Raw genomic sequence first — 17,928 nt, forward strand, 5'->3', positions numbered from 1 at the left:
TTATTTCTTAATCGCTTTATTGGGGTGTAATTTGCAGTTCCGCCATTTACATTCGACGGGGCTTACCCAGAGTTGTGCAGCGATCGCCCCGACCTAATTTAGAGCGCCACCATCCCTTTCCCCAAATCTCCATTTCCGGAGGTCCGCGCTGCGTTACTCGGCCGCGCCGCCAGGGGGCGCCGCAGACGCGCGCCGGGACCCACCCTCCGCTGAGCCTGCGCCTGCGTGCTGAGCGCAGAGCACGCTCCCCGGCCAGTGCGCTTGCGCCGAGCCGTGCCCCGCCGCTCCCGCCGGGGGCTCGTCGCTGAGCCGGGCCATGGGGGAGGCCGAGGTGGGCGGCGGGGGCGCGGCGGGCGACAAGGGGCCGGGGGAGGCGGCCACCAGCCCCGCCGAGGAGACGGTGGTGTGGAGCCCGGAGGTGGAGGTGTGCCTCTTCCACGCCATGCTGGGCCACAAGCCCGTCGGTGAGCGGGCGCCGCGGACTGCGTGGGGGCGGGGCGAGCCGGCAACGGCCAGGGGCGCGCGCCGGGCGGAGCCCCCTCCTCCCGACCCTGCCCGGTGCGGCGCCCGCCTCTGCCCTTCTTTACCCCTTCCCCAACGCCCCTGCCCTCCGCCCCCTCTGACCTGAGCCTTCTCCGCAGGTGTGAACCGGCACTTCCACATGATCTGTATCAGGGACAAGTTCAGCCAGAACATCGGCAGGCAGGTGCCGTCCAAGGTCATCTGGGACCACCTGAGCACCATGTATGACATGCAGGCGCTGGTGAGCTGGGCCCCGCCCTCCCAGTCCCCCCAGAGGCGCTGGCAGCGCTGTCCCCTCCAGACTCCTCGGTCTGTCCTCAGAGCCTGTGTCCTCGCAGGCACCATTCATTCAGCCAGGTAGCTCCGAGTGGGGCTAAAGCACAGACCTAGTGATGACAGCCGTTACCTGTGCAGAACCTTCTGGAGATTGGTGATCAGTGAAAGTCTCTCCAGGGAGGTAACGCCGGAGCCCAGGCCCAAGGGAGGGGGCCCTCACGCGGGCATCTGTCCTATGGGAGGTCCCAGGAGTGCTCCAGGCAGGCAGTGCCCACATTCCGGTCAGGTTAAGGTGAATGTGGTGGCTTCTGTGAGAACCAGACAGGCAGGGCTTCAGGCCTCATGGGACTCCCAGCTGTCCAGGTTACCTAGGTGGTCCCCACAGAGGAACAGCAGGAGATCAGAGGAGGGCACCCACCTGGGGTTGAGGCACCTGGGGTCCAGGCAGGAGCCTAAGCTGGGTGAGGGGAGGCTTGCCAGCCCCCCGGCCTTTGTCCAGACCCTGTGCTGTCCCTTGCATCTTGTCGACCTCCGGCAAGTCCTTTGCCTCTGCTCGTCGTGGGTCACAGCTGTGCCCTGAGCTGGCTGCTGTTTATGTACAACCCCTTTGAGGGTCCGCTGCTGCCCTAGAGGGGTCCTGGGGTGGCCTTGGGTACGGGGCTGAGGGAGGCCTGCACTCAGCAAAGCTCCCATGTCTGACATGTGTGGGGTCACGTGGACCCCAGGCTCTTCCCACTCTGACTTCAGGCTGCTGGGGGCGGAAGTGGTACATGGAGATGAGAGCAGCAGAGCCTGGTGTCCTAGGGGAGACAGGCAGGCAGCTCTGAAGCCCAGACACTAGCGCAGGAGGCCGACATGACAGGCCCGGAGGCTGCAGGGTACACCCAGGGCTCTCTGCTCAGGACAGCAGCCCTCTCCCTCTTCCTGTCATGGCCTGTTGCTCAGGTATGAGCAAGACCTCAGGGATGGTACTGCCTAGACCCTTGTTAGCACAAGTCCCTGGACCCCCTCCCCCCCGCCCCCCAGAGTGGCCAGGGGTCCAGCAGCCGGTGGGTCCCTGCGGCCAGAGATGCTGATCAGCATGGTGACGGCGGGCTGCCTGGCTTGACATGGCTCCCATTGGGTGGCGGTGGAAGCCCGTTTCCCGAATCCCCTCCCACCAATTCACCTTCCCTCATCCGGTGTTCCGTGTATCCGGTCCCTGTCCCTCCTGGCACGTGACGGGCAGGACAGGCGGAACCTGACAAGCCGTCGGGGCCTCGGGCTCTGCTCTCCTTACCTCTTTCTGTAGCATGGCTTTCCCAGCCCACACGCCCTGTCTCCAGGCTGCTGGGCTGCCCCTGCCCCTGCCCTTGAGCGCGTGGCAGCTGCCGAGGCTCTGCCCTGAGGCATGTGCCGGTGGGGAGGCGGCCGGCACATCTCAGGTGACACTGACTTCTCACCAAGACTCCTGCCTGGCTGGCGCTGGAGCTGTGCCCTCCCTGTCTATGGCCTGCCCACCTCCGCAGCCTCAGGGCGACACTGTGCACTCACTGGGTGCTCCTGTGGTGGCTCTTACACATTGTTAGTCACTTGCTAAAATCACGTCATCTTTTTTGTTTCTTAAAAAAACTAAACTTCCTATTTGCCATCAGCACGAGTCTGAGATTCTTCCATTCCCAAATCCAGAGAGGAACTTTGTCCTCCCGGAAGAAATCATTCAGGAAGTCCGCGAAGGTGAGACTTGGACACGGTTAGGTTTGGGAATAGGGAAGGCGGGAGGTGGGCCACGGGTGGTGCTGAAGGAAGAGCGAGGCTCTCTGGCTGTGCTGCTCGGCCCACCGGGTGGTCGGGAGCAGCCTCAGCTGAGCCACCCGGGTGGTGCCAGGCGCAGCCACCTGGTAGCGTGGGCGCTCTGAAGGCAGCTGTCTCCCACAGGAAAAGTGACCATTGAAGAGGAAATGAAGGAGGAAATGAAGGAAGACATGGACCCCCACAATGGGGCTGATGATGGTGAGTGAGTAGCTTCTCCTGTCCCTCCACGAGGTCCCGGGGGACACAGCACCCACCCCTGGCAAGGCCTTCCCGCAGGGTGCAGCGCAGGTCCCAGCCTGTATTTCTAGCCCGTTGCAGCCACAGCTACTCTGTCTGGTCCAGCAGTTGAAAGGCAGCTTCCATCTGCTCGGGCAGGAGCCTCGCCGGGCATGGACATCGTGCATGTGGCCGACACCATGAATGAACCACAGGGTGGCCCCGGGCACCGGCGGGCCCAGTCAGGTGGACCCAGTGGGCAGTGCCGGAGGCCCCAGTACAGGACAAACTGAGTAGCAAAGCCGGCTCCACCCTGCAGCACAGGCGCGAGTGGCGGCCAGGGCGGGTCCTGCGGCCTGAGCGCTGCTGCCCGAGGCCCCACGGAGGGCACACCCTCAGGAGGACCAGTGCTCTGCGGGCCGGGCGGGCGTCCCCAGCTCAGGAGAAGCTTGTGGGTTCAGAGCGTCATAGATTCTATCTAATTCGTAGATACAGAATTTTCTAACTGAACAAGAAGAAGAAATAAAATTCTGGATATTCTGTTTTCAGCCAAATGATTTTGTTTCCCAGTTTTTTCATCTTCAGGAAGCTTGGGGAAAGCAACCGAAAAGTGCAGCAAAGACAGAGACAAGAACTCCTCAGACTTGGGGGCCAAGGAAGGGGTGGACAAGCGCAAGCGCAGCCGAGTCACCGACAAGGTCCTGACGGCCAACAGCAACCCCTCCAGCCCCAGTGCTGCCAAGCGGCGCCGAACTTAGCTCCTCAGAGAAGGGCTGGCAGGGGTCCAGTGCTCGGCCCCTGCTGCCCGCCCTGGGCCCCGCAGCCTGTGGCACCCACACCCCTAGAAACAGGATCCCGGCTTCGGCGGAGTGTGCTGTGTCCGTTCCGCTGCTCTGTGCCCCAGCCGCCCGAGCTGCAGCTGCATGCCCGAGAGACCTGGAGGAACGAGCAGCAATGCCGTGTCCCCGCCCGCCCAGAGCACCGTCTTCCCGCTGGGCCGTCTGTCCATCTGTCCATCTGTCCGCTGCGCTTGCTCAAGTGACGGCGTCCTCAGGAGAAAGGCCACACGAGCTGCGTGCGGCAGCCCCTCCCTCAGCGCCTGAGACACAGCTGGGTGCTTGGCCTCATTCACTTGTACTGTAACGATGTGTATAATGTGGTTGATATTTCACTATTTAATTTCTAAGAAGCCTATTTTACTAGTGTTTTATATGAAAAAATACTGCAGAAGTTAAAAACCTAGGTTGTATTTTTTCCAAGGTGTTTGTTTTAAGGTAATGAGTGATGGGATAATTTTTGCTCAGTTTTTATATGCCAGACACAGAGAATTTGTGGTTATTTTTGTATTACTGAGTAACTTGCACAGACCAAATGAGTGAGGGGAGGGAGGCCAGACAGGAGCTGATGGCCGGGCCGGGGGCCTGTGGAGCATTAAAGCACAGAAAGCAACCTGGGCTTGTGTGATTTTCATACCAAAAGCAGTTGCTTTGGCTATAGTAGGAAGTCTTTATTTTCCCAAGATTGATAACTAAGCGTACACTTAGATGTACTTGACTCACTTGATACAATGTGAGTCACGGGTGACAGGTGCAGAGTGTGAGTGACTGACAGGCCCTCGGTGCCCGGAGCTGACTGTTGTGCCCAGCAGAAGTCCACCGAGTGATGGGGAGCCAGTCGGCACACCGGCAACGGGCCACTGAATCCCGCCCACCCAGCAGCCTCCCACCGTCTGGGCGCAGGAAGTCAGAACGTGCTGCAGCCCGTCCAGGACCCTGTGCGAGAGGCCGCCCAGGTAGGAGGCTGGTCGCGCCAGACCCATTCCTTGGGCCTTGAAGACATTGCTGGCAGCCTGCCTCCCAGCAGGCCGACGGTACTTGGCATAGTGTCTATACCAGGGTCTGCTAACCCTGAGCCGCTGCTCAGCGTCCACCCTGCACTGTTACTGCAGCAGAAGCTTGCCCTCCGAGGCTTGGGGGCCCCATGGTGTGTCAGCACCTGCCGCATGGAACAGGGATCTAGACGGAACCCAGGTGGTCGAGGCTGCCTACCCCACACCCTCATGCCCCTGCGCTTGCCCAGTGATGCAGTCTCAGAGGTCTGCACAGCACACACCATGCTCCCAACTGTCCTCACAGCAGAGCAGGCAATAACTCCTCATGGGAAGAGAGCAGCGGTCTGCCTTCTAGAGAGTTCTAGAACACATGCAGGGAGGTATGCCCCTTGGCCTCCCCCTCACTGCCAGTATCCACCACCCTCATTTAGTACCCACTCTGCCAGGTCCAGAGTTGTGATACATGAGAGAAATCTGGGGTGGCACTCGGCACGGGAGGGGCTCCCATCTAGATTTCCTGGGAAACCCCACCTGGAACAACGTCTTCAGGGGCCTCAGAATTTGCTGTAAAAGCCCATCAATAAACCTGCCTTGTTTCAGTTAACGTTTTACTGCATGTTAGAAGGGTGGGCAGGTGGCCCGCTCCCCTGTCCTGAGCAGACACTGCCATGCCCAGGGCAGCTCGGCCCGCGCCAGCACAGCTCCCGTGAGTCAGTCCCAATGGCTGCGGGGTGCGTGCAGGTCAGCCTCCCAGGCACCTGTGGCACGGGATGTCTCCCAGCCGAGGGGTCCAGTCTGTGACGTGGCACATCACCAGGTGGCATGGATATTATCTGAACAAGAAAACAATGGGGGGGGCCTTAGAGACGAAGGCCTACAGAAGAGAAAGCAGCACAGTCCTGCAACTCGGCGAGCAGCGCTTTCCGCACTCATGCAGGTGGGAACCAGGTGGTGTGGCCTCAGGGTCCCTGCTCTGGCCCAGCCCCCCAAGGGGGATCCAGAAGGACTGCGGGCTCCCAAGAAGTTTTGGACACTTACTGCGGCAGTGGGCACGCCCCCAAGGCTGGTTGAGTAGGGGGCAGACTTGGGCCAAAGAACATGGCCGAATCTGCTTTTGCCTGAGGAAAGTGTTAGGGCAGGTCTAGCCTGATTCGCCTCAGCCAGATCCTACAAAGAGCCCGGCCAAGCACAGGGGCAGCGTGAGGCCTGCGGATGTGGCCCTGGTGGGATGCTCTCGGCCACCTCACGCACCTGGGCAACAAGCCGCCTGGAGTGCTGTGCCCACGTGGCATCCCAGACCCCAGCTGTTCTCACAGCAGAGTCTGTGGGGTGATGGGTGTAGCCATCATTCATGAAGCAGCAGTCGGCAGTGTCTTAATAAAGAGGCCTACAGTCCTGGCCCTGGCAGGAGGCAGCAGTGGGTAAACTGAATGGTAGGCTGAGGTGGTGAAGCCGGGCTCACAGAGAAGGGACCTGCCAACCCCAAAGCTCCCAGATCAGCAAACCCGGAGTGACCCACAGCCCAGCACCCAAAGCCTCCATCAGAGGAGCCCTTCTACCCAGCGGCATAGCCAGGGTCCAAGGCCAACTGCAAATGGGCTAACAAGCAAGGCCCCTCGCCAGGCCGGTGGACTGGCCCCACCGCCCAGGAAATGTACCCGGGAAATACCCAGAGCTCCGGTCCTTTGGGGTGTCACCTCTGTCCTGTTAGAAAGGGGAGCAGACAGCTCCGGCCAGGTGGGCTGTGCGGAGGTTGACCTGTCCGGGAGCCGTGGCTCCGGCACCAAGCAGGCCTCCCCTGAGCTCCTGGGCCATAGAAGTCTCTGTCCCCTCTCGGCTGCCATCAGCTGCGCGGTAGGAGGAGCAGCACCTCCCGGCACAGGCAGCCAGACCTCTCCGGGGCCAGGACAGCCAGCGCCCCCCACCCCCACCCCCCCCCCGCACCCTGCAGGCTGGGTGTGCGCTCTCCGGTGGCCCCGGCACCCACAGGCCACTCTCCTCACGGCCTAGCCTGCGCTGGCCGGTGTTGGCTGCTTTGTGATGACAACGCGGTGCGGTCCTAGGCAACCACTCCCAAGTTTCATCTGAGGGGCGTCACCCACCTTGCTGGAGCACTTGTCACCCAGCAGACGTCAGAGCCAAGGTTGCATAGGGGCCCACAGTCAGGGACATTGCAGCTGCAGGTAATTTTCACCTCCCAGCTCCTGGGTGCCGCCTGGGGTTGGGGCGCAGTGACTCGGGGCGCTGCTCACTCTCCTGCTGGCCTCCAAGGAGCAAACTGCCGCTGTGAGCCCCAGTGGAGGGGACACAGCGCCCTCTGACCCACAGTCAGGAGCTTGGAGGTACATAGGTGGCTTCCCAAACCAGCGTCTGATGGACCGCACACCAGCTGACACTGCAGGGCATCCTGGTGGGTAGATTCCTCGGGGAACAGCTTCCAGGCAATCCCCTCCCGAGGGCATCCTCCGAGGGCATTCTCTGGGGGAAGGGACATCTGGGGAGGCATGTCCTTCAGGGGCGTCCTCGGAGGGGAGCACATGGGGGAAATCCCCGATGGGAGGTGATCTGGGAGGGATCTAGGGACAGGCACCCTCTGTGGACAGCCTCAGGGCTGTTCTTCACGGGGCAGCCTCCCTGTGAGAGTCCCGGGCTGGCATCTTGGGAGGGCGATACCCTGCAGGGGAGACGTTCTGGCCAGGGAAGGGGGATTTTTGGATTGGGGCGGTCGGACTGGCAGCCCCAGGCACGTGCTTCCAGGGCGGGCCCGGGCGGGCGGAGGCCCCGCCCCCGCCCCGCCCCCGCGTTTCCTCCGGTTTCACTTTCGCTTCCGGCGGAGCGCGTCCCGCCGCCACCGAGCATGGAGGACCCGGACCTCGATTCCACCTGGGAGGACGAGGACGAGGAGGAGGAGGACGGCGGGGGCCCGAGCGCCGGCGACGACGACGATGGCGAGGCCGGCGCCCTGGGAGAGGCCGAGGACGAGGAAGAGGATGAGGAGGTGCGGCCCAGCGCGCGGCAGGTGCAGCCCCGCACCGCCCCCCCCCCCCCCGCCCGGGAGACCGCACCCCGAGACCGTGACCCCCGCACCCAGAATGGGGGCCAGGCGTGATCTGGGGAAAACTGCCCCTCCCCTCCCCCGGCCGGGAGTGGGGGGGATAGGGGCATCTCTGGAGACCCGACTTGGGGCCCAACTCCCTCTCCAGCCATGGTCCTCCTGCCCCCTCATTACCTGATGGACACCCTGGATCTGCCCCTGCTTGCCGCCCCCACCCCCCACCGGACCCAGACAGGAGGCTTTGAAGAGAGACCCAGGGCCACCCTAAGACAGTGCCCAGGACTGAATCTGTGTGGCAGTGACACTTCCTCAAAAGGATGCCCCGGGCACATCCTTGACCTCCTCCCTGTCACGTCCACCTCCAGGCCCGTGGCTCTGTCTCCTAGATCCCAGCGCTCAGTGCGGGCCCCTCCACCGCCCTGCCTGCCTCCCTCCCAGCCTCCTGTGCCCTCAGGGAGCACCTGGCTTGTTCCCACTCTCCCGCCCTCCACACCTGACCCTCCGGCTGTTCCTCTGGGCGGGGCTGGCCTGCCCCTCCTGGCGTGGGAGCCGGGGTCCCCCCTGGCCCGGTGGTTACTTCTGGTTACCCTGTTACTTTTGTTGCCATCCAGTACTTGTCTTGCCACTGGTTACTTGTTAGCAGGGGCAGTTTGCCAGCGCTCACTGGGGTGTGGGGGCCGTTGCTCCTGCTGGGCCCAGGAGTTAGGGAGGGTGGTAGCCAGAATGGTAGCCTCACCCTGTGTCCCAGTTGCTTTTGGATTAAAGTGTCTTAACTGCGTGTACAGAGAATCTAGAAACAGGTGGTCTCTGGATGACTCCCGGGCTAGAGAACGCTGGTTTTCAGATTTAACGGAACGTCTTAGTGATCCATGCGAGGACCCGAGGGGCTCCTGTGTCTCGGAAAGGCAGCGGCCTAGGCGCACCCCGTGTTTGGGCCAGGGACAAGTTCCCTGAGGAGGCGGGCTGGGCCGTGGTCGGGTCATGGGCTTGGAGTCACCGGGCAGGAATCGGGTTCTGACCCCAGCAGGTGTGGTGAGGGCTAGGTAGAGAATGCTGTCCTCCCACAGTTCCACAGCCCACGCTGCTGGAGGCCTGCTCTGGCGCCTTGCCCACCCTGGACGATGCCCTTGACCCTCTGACCCCTTCCCGGAGGACTCCACCCTGCAGTGCTGCCCCGTGTGGTGCCCGCTGGCCCAGGGGAAGGAGAAACAGAAACTGGTAGAGAAGTGGGAATGCACTGCTGAGTTCCGGTTTGTTCTCTGGCCCTTGGCCTGTAGGAGAGAACCTAACCAGCTGGCAGAGGGCAGCCCTGGGCCCGGCTGGAGGTCAGACCGTTGAGGGGTGTTGGGGAGTGGGGAGGGGCTGGAGCCTGGAGCCGCAGTGGCAGACCTGGCCTCCCGACCCCTCCAGCACTTCTTGGCTCTTCCAGGTCCTGGGAGCCAGCTGTCTCCCCAGGCTGAGCTACCTCTGCCCTGCCCCCTCCATCCCCCAGCCTCAGTCAGACAGCCTGAGCCCTGCCCGTGCCCCTGCCCCGTCATAGGTGGGTGGGCTGCACTTCCTTAGCTTCCTGCTCACAGTCACCTCCATCCTTCCCAGGACCCCAGGGTGCTGGGCCTGTGGAGACAGGGCTGCTGGGTGCGGAGGGAAGCCAGGAGCCTCTGACGTGCTGCCAGGAGAGTGGGATTGGTGGGATCGTTCGTTTCTCCATCAGACCCTGTGACGAGCGTTTGGGCCCTCCTAGGGCTGGAAGCGGCAAGACACTGTCCTTGGGCACAAGCCTGGTGGCTGTTTCCAGCCCGGTGCAAGGAGGAAGTGCGACGGGAGGCGGGTTTCCCGGGGAGACATAACTGCAGCTGAGGGGGCTGGCCAGCAGACAGAGGAGGAAGTGAAGCTGGAGATTGGAGGGCTGCCCCCCAAGCATGTCCCCATGAGCCCAGGGGTGCTGAGGGCTGAGCAGGGGGCAGGCCTCACTCCAACCACTCTGGGCTCGTCTGGTTTTATTGACATCTGGCCCAGGTCCTGCTGCCCTCACCAGGATGGGGCTCACGGGGAGGGGCGGTCTGCTTGCTGGCAGGCCTCTAGGAAGGGGGGCATCTCCCATGGGGTCTCATCCTCTCTCTTCTCTTCCCAGTCTAGGAGGATAGAGTCCCTAAACTGGAGAGCCGTGCGGGACACACGCAGGTACCGGCACCACTACCCGGTACGTAGCTGCCTGTCGCACCCTTGAACCCTCGCAGCCCCCCTGGGGCAAAACCCCGCCTTCCATTCCACCCAGATGAGGCCCCGCCTCTGGGGCTTCAGTGCCCTTGCCTTTCTTAGGCGTCCTGGTGCCAGCTCACGGCACAGCCACATGAGGCCCACACCGCCTGCCCCGCGGTGGTCTCCTGGGTCCTCAGCCCCTGCCCTCCGCACCAGGAGCCTCAGGAAGGAAGCCCTTGGGCTGCCTCTGGGTGCAGAAGAAGTGACCTCCTAGCATGGCCACGTGGGGAGGAGGAGGAGGTCAGAGGAGGGTGCTGACCCTAGGGGTCCTCCCCAGCCTTCAGGATGTCTGGTGTTTTCCAGTGGAGAGCAGATGTCCCTCCCCCAGGAGAGCTGTAATCTGAGGGCCCAGGGAGGCCAGATGTTTCTGATGATGTCACCGGCGCTCTCTTTGGCTCTTTAGGATTTGACAGAAGGGGACAGCAACGGTGACATGCCAAACCTGAGTTTCTACAGGAATGAGACCCCGTTCCTGCCCAATGGTGCGTGCTGGACGCCTGCAGCTGCAGGTCCCCTCTCCCATCTCTGCCTCTGGGTCTTCTGGGACCTGGGCTGCTGGGACCTGGGCTGGGACTGGGGCACTGGGGCCTATAGCTTTCAGGTAGCTCCACAGCGGCCCCCTGAGGCTACTGAGGGGACCCCAGGGCCCCAACCTGCATCTTGGATCCCACAGGCAAACTTGCTGTGATGAACCAAGCAGTAAACACCCATGGCTTTGCAGGCCCCAAGGTCTCTGTCACATCACCTGGCTCCTCTGCTGAGTGGGAAAGCCACGTGTCAACTAGGGAGGGAGGGTGGTCTCACGTTTCTTTTTTTTTTAAAATATATTTTATTGATATTTTACAGAGAAGAGAGAGGGTTAGAGAATTAGAAACATCGATGAGAGAGAATCATCGATCAGCTGCCTCTTGCACATCCCCCACTGGGGATGTGCCCACAACCAAGGTACATGCCCTTGACCGGAATCGAACCTGGGACCTTTCAGTCCGCAAGCCGACGCTCTATCCACTGAGCCAAACCGGTTTTGGCATCACGTTTCTAAATGGTTGGAAAAAAATTAAGGTAGAATAATATTTGTGACTTGAAAATTATATGAAATCCAAATTTCAGTGTCCATGAGTGGAGTTCATGTGTGTGTGTGTGTGTGTGTGTGTGTGTGTGTGTGTATCTAATAAAGAGGGAATATGCTAGTCGACCCTCATGCCATCGCAAAGATGGTGGCACTCACAGCCAATAAGGAGAGAATATGCTAATTGATTGCCCAGTCCCCTCAGCCCTGCTGGGGTAGCAGGAGAATGGCAAGTCCGGGCTAGCCTGGGGATGGGTCCAGCCACTCCGAGCACCTGCTTCCAGAGTCCCCAGGCCCCCCAGCTGCTCAGGGCTGCCCGAGGCTCAGGTAACCAAAGCCAGCCGAGGTTTGAGCTGCTGGCAGTGGCAGCAGCAGAGGTGTGCTGGGTGTCATCTTCCTGATCGCCGGGTTGCCTCCCACCCCTGAGGTCTCCTGGACTGTGAGAGGGGCAGGCCGGGCTGAGGGACCCTCCCCTCTCCCCTCCAGTGCATGAATTTTCATGAACTGGGCCTCTAGTATATTCTTGATTTCAGAGAGAAAGGAAGAGGGAGAGAGAGATAGAAACATTAGTGATGAGAGAGAATCATTGACCATTGATTAGTTGCCTCCTGGCATATGCCCCAATTGGGAATTGAACTGTGACCTCCTGGTTCAATGGTTGATGCACAACTACTGAATCACACCAGCTGGGCTATGAGTGAAGTGTTATTGGAACTCATGGTCTGTAGCTGTTTCCCCACGATGCAGCGAAATTGCTACAGAAGCCATGTGGCCGCACAGCCCCAAATACTCATTGTCTGCCCCTTTGTAGAAACAGCGGCCGATGGAAGACTAGCTACGGGGTGGGGCTCAGCTGCAGGTTCTGTATGAGGACAGAGTCCTGATGACAAGCCCTGGTGTGAGGGGCAGTGAGGACCCTCTGGCAAAGACAGGTGCAGGCCGGGAGCACCTGTCCCCTCTCGGGCATAGTCCTCTCTCTGGCATCTGCTCTCAGGTTGCAGAGGCCGAGGGCCTAAATTGGGGAATTAAAATCACGTGAGATGTACAACTCAAAGCTGCAAGAGGCCCAGGGTCCTCAAGAAAGGTGGGAGCTCTCAGTTTGGCTCATTGGGTAGAGCATTGGCCTGCGGACAGAAGGGTCAAAGGTTTGAGTCTGTCTTGTCAGGAGTACCTACCTCCATAGCAGGCTCAATCTCCATGCCAATCTGGGCATGTGCAGGAGGCAACCAGTTGATGTGTGTCTCTCACATCAATGTTTCTATCCCCCTCGCTTCCACTCTGTCTAAAAATCTATGGGGGAAAATGCTTGGGTTAGGGTTTTTTAAAAAAGGTGGGAAGCAGGACCGAGCGAGCTGGAGTAGCTCCATGCTGACTCACTACTTGTCCCCGTGGGCTCCTAGGCTGTCTCATTGAGGATATTCTTCAGAATTGGAAGAACGACTACGACCGCCTGGAGGACAACCATTCCTACATCCAGTGGTGAGCAGAGGGCAGGCGTGGGCTCGGAGCACAGGTGGGCTCGGCCTGTGGGGAGGGGCTGGGCCTCCTGGGGAGGAGGGGCAGAGCTGGGGGCTGAGATGGTGCTGGACCCCTGGGGAGGAGCTGGAGGGCCTGGCTCAGGCAAGCCTCTTCCTGCAGTGCCAGGCACACCTGGCCGGCACACTGCGTCCTTTCCGAAGCCCGATGTGCTCCCCGCAGACGCTGCAGGCCGGGGTTCTTAAGCTGCGGCAGCCTCTGTGGCTGGCTGGGAGCGGAGGCTGCACGGGGCAGGAAGGCGGTGGATAGGCAGCCTGCCGCACGTGGGCCGGGGCAGCTGGTGCGGCCTGTCCTGCGTGGGAGGGGCTCACCGTGGCGTGTGGCAGCCCTGCAAACGGTGTGTCTTTGAGGACGGTGCCCGGGGCCTCTCCTGGGCACAGGGACTCTCAGCATCCATGATGAGAAAGGGAGGACAGAGAACGAGAGGGACAGCTGACCGGCTGGGGCGAAGTGGCTAGCTGGTCGCCCTTGCTGCTGTCGGCCACACGTGCCTGTCCTGTGCCCTGGTCTGTGATGCCCACCCTGGGCTCCCCTGCCCCCCGGTCATCGTGAGAGCCTCCTAGCGTTGAGTGCTGAGCCCAGCGGGTGGTGAGCCGCCCAGGCTGCTCAGGGCATTGCTGCATCTCCTCCCCAGGCTGTTTCCTCTGCGGGAGCCAGGGGTGAACTGGCACGCCAAGCCCCTCACGCGACGGGAGATCAAGGTGAGCGAGCCTCTGGGGAGCCACTCGGAGGGTAGGAGCTAGAAGTCCCCTAATCAGATCACCGTCCCTCTAACATGTGCCTCACCTCTGTCTCGGCACTCCTCACAGTCTTCCAGAGAAATCGCTCTATCTTGGGGCGTCTGGGGCAGGGGCTGGCTTTCGTCACGCCTTGATGGGGCTGGAGCAGGGCCCCCAGAGGAATTGATGAGGAGCCACTGAGCATGTCAGGAAGAGCAGCGTGCTCCTAGGGATGGCGGGTGCCCGATGCCACCCTGGGAAATCTGAGCGCTTCCCAGCAGCTTGAGGAATTCCTTCCGGACTGAAGCCGACACAGCCCTGTGACCTGGTGGGGCTCAGAGCAGAGATGGTTACATTAAGGAGCAATAGGGCCCCTCCACCCTGAGTTGTCCAGTCCCGGCCTCTAGATGATCAGACCTGAGGGAGGCCTCGTGCGCTGATGTCTGTGGGTGGCTCCTGAGCGCGCGCAAACTCTCTCGCTCTCTCGCTCTCTCACTCTCCGGGCTGCTTTCCAGGCCTTTAAAAGCTCCAAGGAAGCTGGGGAGCGGTTCGTCCGGGCCTACGAGCTCATGCTGGGGTTCTACGGAATCGAGCTTGAGGACCGGGACACAGGCAAGGTGCGCCGAGCACAAAGCTACCAGAAGCGCTTTCAGAATCTCAACAGGTGAGGACCCCGCGGGGCAGCTGGCACAGCCAGTCTCAGGCTGAGAGGGGGCTGTGCTAGGGTTCTGGCAAGTGCCCTGGGAGCCCTTGTGGGAGCAGGGGCAAGCGACAGGCTGAGCACTCTGCTCCTTGCTTGTGTGTGTGTGTGTGGGGGGGGGGGGGGCGGCTGCCTGATAGGGTGTGAGGGCCTAGGGAGGCCTACCACCCACCGGGCTGGGTCAGCTTCACAGCACCCCTGTGCCTGCTGAGAAGCCAGGCGAGGAGGGGTCTGGAGGAAGTGCAGGGGATGAATCACAACCTACAGAGCCCCCTCCAACCCTCCGCTAACCTTGCGGGGGGAGGGATGGTCCGTGGGACCAAGCGGACAGTCCCCCTCCAAGAGGAGGCCTCCTACACCCAGCCTGCCTCGGCTCCCGGAGGGGGTGCAGCCGGTGGGAGGGGGGAGCGGCCTCGCGGCCCGCCCACTGGCGCCTCCCCCACAGGCACAGCCACAACAACCTCCGCCTCACCCGCATCCTCAAGTCGCTGGGCGAGCTGGGCCTGGAGCGCTACCAGGCGCCGCTGGTGCGCTTCTTCCTGGAGGAGACGCTGGTGCGCCGCGAGCTGCCGGCCGTGCGGCGGAGCGCGCTGGACTACTTCGTGTTCACCGTGCGCTGCCCGCGCCAGCGCCGCGCGCTGCTGCGCTTCGCCTGGGCGCACTTCCGGCCGCGCCGCCAGTTCGTCTGGGCGCCGCACCACCGGCTGCGGGGGCCCCGGCCGCGCGCCCCGCCGCGCCCGCCGCTGCCCGCGGGCCCCGCGCCGGCCGAGGGGGAGGCGGGCCCCGCGGAGCGCCCCCTCCCGGCGCCCCCCCTCCCGGCGGGCGCGCCCGGGCGGACCTGCGGGCCGGGGCGGGGCGAGGGCCTGGAGGGCGCGGCCGCCGGGCCCCCGCCGCCGGACCCGGAGCCCCGGGAGGAGGGAGCCCCCGAGGAGGGCGCCCCCGAGAGGGACCTGGGAGAGGGGGCCGGGAGCCAGGGGGAGGAGGGGCCCGAGCCCGCGAGCCCCAAGGAGAGCAAGAAGAGGAAGCTGGAGCCGAATCGGCGGGAGCAGGCCCCGGGGGAGCGGGCCCCCCAGAGCGCCTCGGAGGTGGAGAAGATCGCGCTGAACCTGGAGGGCTGCGCCCTCAGCCAGGGCAGCGGGGCAGGCACCCAGGAAATGGGCAGCCAGGGGCCCGGGGAGACCGAGCCGCCCTGCCCCCCGCCCCCGCCGGCCAAGGTGGCTGACGAGGTGAGGAAACGCAGGAAAGTGGATCAGACGCCGGCCCCCCTCTGGCCCCCTGGCCCCCCGGGGCGCCCAGAGGCCGGGGTGGGCGAGGAGGAGGAGGAGGAGGCAGAAGGCCAGGGGGTGCCGGAGCAGGGGGCCCCCGGGAGCCCGGGCCCCGCCGAACCAGCACTGGAACCTGCCCTGGAACCTGCACTGGACGAGGGGGCGCAGGCGGAGCTGGCGGCCGAGCCCCCGACGCCGTAGGCTGTGGGGCCAGCGGCCTCCCATTGCCAGGCGCCCGGCGCCGGCGGGGCTGGCCGGTCCCTGCAGCGGAGGGAGCACCGGCCCCAGGGAAGGCCGCGGACTCCGAGCCCTCACTGACCGCACCGCTGCCTCCCGCCTCCGGCCGCCAGCCCTTTGTAAACGCGCTGAGGGTCTGGGTGGGAGTGGGCTCTTTCTTAGTCCAGTGCCCAGGCCTTTTCTGAATAAATGCATTTGGTTTCGAGTGTTTTGGTGTGGACAGCGGTCCTGTGGGTGGCGAGGTGGACTGCCTGGTTCCGGGAGCGGTGCACTCTGGCCTCGGCGGCTGCCCTGCCGCTGCCCCCGGTCACAGCGCCTGCGGCTGGGGAGTGGCTCCTTGGCTGCGTTTGTTCTTACCGGGCCGGAGGAAGGCTGGGCACAGGCAGTCCGCCAGCGGGGGGCAGTGTTCAGAGTGCCCAGGGTCTAACCCCACCCTCGCCTGCCCCATTCTCAGTGCAGTGACCAGAGTGCAGTGCCGGGCGTTCTCTGTGGCTTTGTCCCTGCCCTGCCAGCCACGGCCCTCTGCTGACCCTCCACACCAAGGCAGCCGCCCAGGACCTTGGCTCCTCCCACCTGGCATGGGCACAGTGCATCCCCGCTATAGCAGGCCCTCCCCCAGGGCAGGGGAGCTCCCAGGCCTCCCTTCCTGAGGGGGGGGGGGTGTTGGCAGAGGGCCGCACGCACTTCCCTCTGCACAAATGAAGGGATGACTCGCTGCTCCCTGAGGAAGGAGGGAGCTGCGGGGCGGATCATGAAAAGCCTTGACAGTTCGGGTCCCGGAAGGGCAGGGGGAGGGGCTCTGATGTGACAGACAAATTGGAAGTCATTTTGGAGGGAGAAGCCCTGCCTGAACTCTCCAGCACCCACCTGGGGAGCGGCCTCTGTGCACCACAGGGAGAGCGCTGATGACACCGGTCAGGGACTCCAGTGGTCGGGTCCTGGGTGAGAGCCTGTGGGGTTCAAGTTCAGACAGAGAAGCTTGATGCCAGAAGGAAGCTCCACTGGAGTCGCCCTTGGGTCTGCCCAGCAGTGGGGACCTAGGGACAGCCAGGCAGCTCCAGTACACTGACCCCCAAGCTCTGGCCCCTATCCCCAGGCCCAGGCCACTGCAGCTGGGCTTGGCGGCAGGGGCCGCTCGGGGGTGGGAAGGGGCTCGAGGGAAGGGTCTGCTGGGAGCTGGGGCTGGCGTGTTGCAGGCCCTGGAGCAGGATGCCAGATACCAGGTGGCTCCCGAAGGAGCTGGAGGCCAGCGGGGCTTCCTTGGGAGTGGAGGGGCAGCTGGGAGGGACTGAGGCTGGAGTTGGGGGGAACTGGTCTTGCTCCCCAGACCCCAGGCTTGGGGTGGCGGTGGAGCTTCCACAGCCCGCTGCTGTCTGTAGGAGCCAGCATGGCTCCGGTTCCACAGAGGGCGGGAGCTCGGCCTCTGGATTCTTCCCGATACACGTCGCCCTCCCAGCTGAGGGTGTGGCCCAGCCTGACGGGGTTCTTGTAGCCAGGTGCTTCCCTGAGGCTCCCTTTCATGGTTCACCCATCGCCTCTCATTTGAATTCACATAGTCTCAAAAGTCCTGCGTCCCCCCCTGGCTGGCGTGGCTCGGGTTGAGCATCGACCTATGAACCAGGAGGTCATGGTTCAATTCCCGGGCAGGGCAGATTGATCCCTAGTGTGGGGCATGCAGGATGCAGTCAATCAGTGATGCTCTCTCATTGGTATTTCTATCTCTCTCCCTTCCTCTCTGAAATCAATAAAATCTCATACTTAAAAGTATATTTGTTAAAAAGTCCTGCGTTCCCCCATGTGGAAATGAAGCTGACGCGGTATGCAATGACCTCTAAATGTTCAAGTATCTTGGGGCGGGCCTGTAGGTGGCCCCTAGGTTGGCCATGGAGGCCACCTGGCCCCAGGCGCTGCCCCTTCCCCTCCCAGAGTGAGTAATCAGTTTGCCAAATCCAAGGGCCCCTGAGCTGCCAGGGGCTTGTGGGAAACGGAGCACCTGCCTCAGCCTTAGAGTCCCTCTCATCACCGCTGGCTCAGGCCTCGGGTAGTCTTTCCATTCGGCCAGAGCCACCACTTTGCTCTCCTTTGGGACGAGGGGTGCCTTTGCAGCCATGGCTCATGAGGATGGACCACACAGTGTAAAGTTTGGGGTAAGGCCCAGAAGCAAGAGGTGTCCCAGCCTGGCAGGCGTGGCCCTAGACCTTTGCCCATGGTGGGGCCCGTGGGGGGCTGGTCTGAACCCTGCACAGGGTACTCACCTTCTCTGGGGTCTTCCTGGGCCTCAGCAGCCTGGGGCCCTCGCAGGGCCTGGGGAGGGCAGGCAGCTTCCGCACTCCGTCTCTCAGATTAAAGGGGCCCTTCCCCCAGCCGGGAGGCGCGGGAAGAAGAGAGTGTCTTTCTCTCTCTCTAAAAGGTGTATGTGTCTAACTCGCCAGTCGCCAGTCGGGTAATT

At 62.7% G+C, this 17,928-nt stretch overlaps 2 protein-coding genes across 3 annotated transcripts; both read left to right on the forward strand.

Annotated features, from left to right (window-relative positions):
• The first annotated feature begins 244 nt into the window (after positions 1-244).
• MRGBP (MRG domain binding protein) lies at positions 245-5,241 on the forward strand. The gene is made up of 5 exons (XM_084888008.1): positions 245-464; positions 642-763; positions 2,433-2,514; positions 2,716-2,790; positions 3,379-5,241. Exons 1-5 carry the CDS (start codon positions 317-319, stop codon positions 3,564-3,566), a joined length of 615 nt encoding a protein of 204 aa, XP_084744134.1. The 5' UTR covers positions 245-316; the 3' UTR covers positions 3,567-5,241.
• A 2,205-nt stretch (positions 5,242-7,446) lies between these two features.
• OGFR (opioid growth factor receptor) lies at positions 7,447-15,687 on the forward strand. 2 transcript variants are annotated; one of them, XM_084888779.1, is made up of 7 exons: positions 7,447-7,637; positions 9,826-9,894; positions 10,357-10,435; positions 12,423-12,501; positions 13,193-13,259; positions 13,793-13,941; positions 14,423-15,687. In XM_084888779.1, the coding sequence occupies exons 1-7, from the start codon at positions 7,497-7,499 to the stop codon at positions 15,441-15,443; spliced, it is 1,605 nt and encodes a 534-aa protein (XP_084744905.1). In that variant the 5' UTR covers positions 7,447-7,496; the 3' UTR covers positions 15,444-15,687. The 2 variants fall into 2 exon arrangements, with proteins under 2 accessions (XP_084744905.1, XP_084744904.1); XM_084888778.1 differs by having other exon boundaries at positions 7,448-7,658.
• Positions 15,688-17,928: the final 2,241 nt, after the last annotated feature.

The sequence above is a fragment of the Pipistrellus hanaki genome, assembly GCF_964339955.1.
Source record: "Pipistrellus hanaki genome assembly, chromosome: 6".
NCBI lineage: Eukaryota > Metazoa > Chordata > Mammalia > Chiroptera > Vespertilionidae > Pipistrellus > Pipistrellus hanaki.

Excerpts from the sequence above, each read along its gene's own strand:
- OGFR (XM_084888778.1), top strand. The coding sequence starts at position 7,497 with ATGGAGGACCCGGACCTCGATTCCACCTGGGAGGACGAGGACGAGGAG. Across the intron at positions 7,659-9,825 it reads TGCGGCCCAGCGCGCGGCAG|TCTAGGAGGATAGAGTCCCT; the intron begins GTGCAGCCCCGC and ends TTCTCTTCCCAG. Across the intron at positions 9,895-10,356 it reads GGTACCGGCACCACTACCCG|GATTTGACAGAAGGGGACAG; the intron begins GTACGTAGCTGC and ends TTGGCTCTTTAG.
- MRGBP (XM_084888008.1), top strand. The coding sequence starts at position 317 with ATGGGGGAGGCCGAGGTGGGCGGCGGGGGCGCGGCGGGCGACAAGGGG. Across the intron at positions 764-2,432 it reads TGTATGACATGCAGGCGCTG|CACGAGTCTGAGATTCTTCC; the intron begins GTGAGCTGGGCC and ends ATTTGCCATCAG. Across the intron at positions 2,515-2,715 it reads CATTCAGGAAGTCCGCGAAG|GAAAAGTGACCATTGAAGAG; the intron begins GTGAGACTTGGA and ends TGTCTCCCACAG.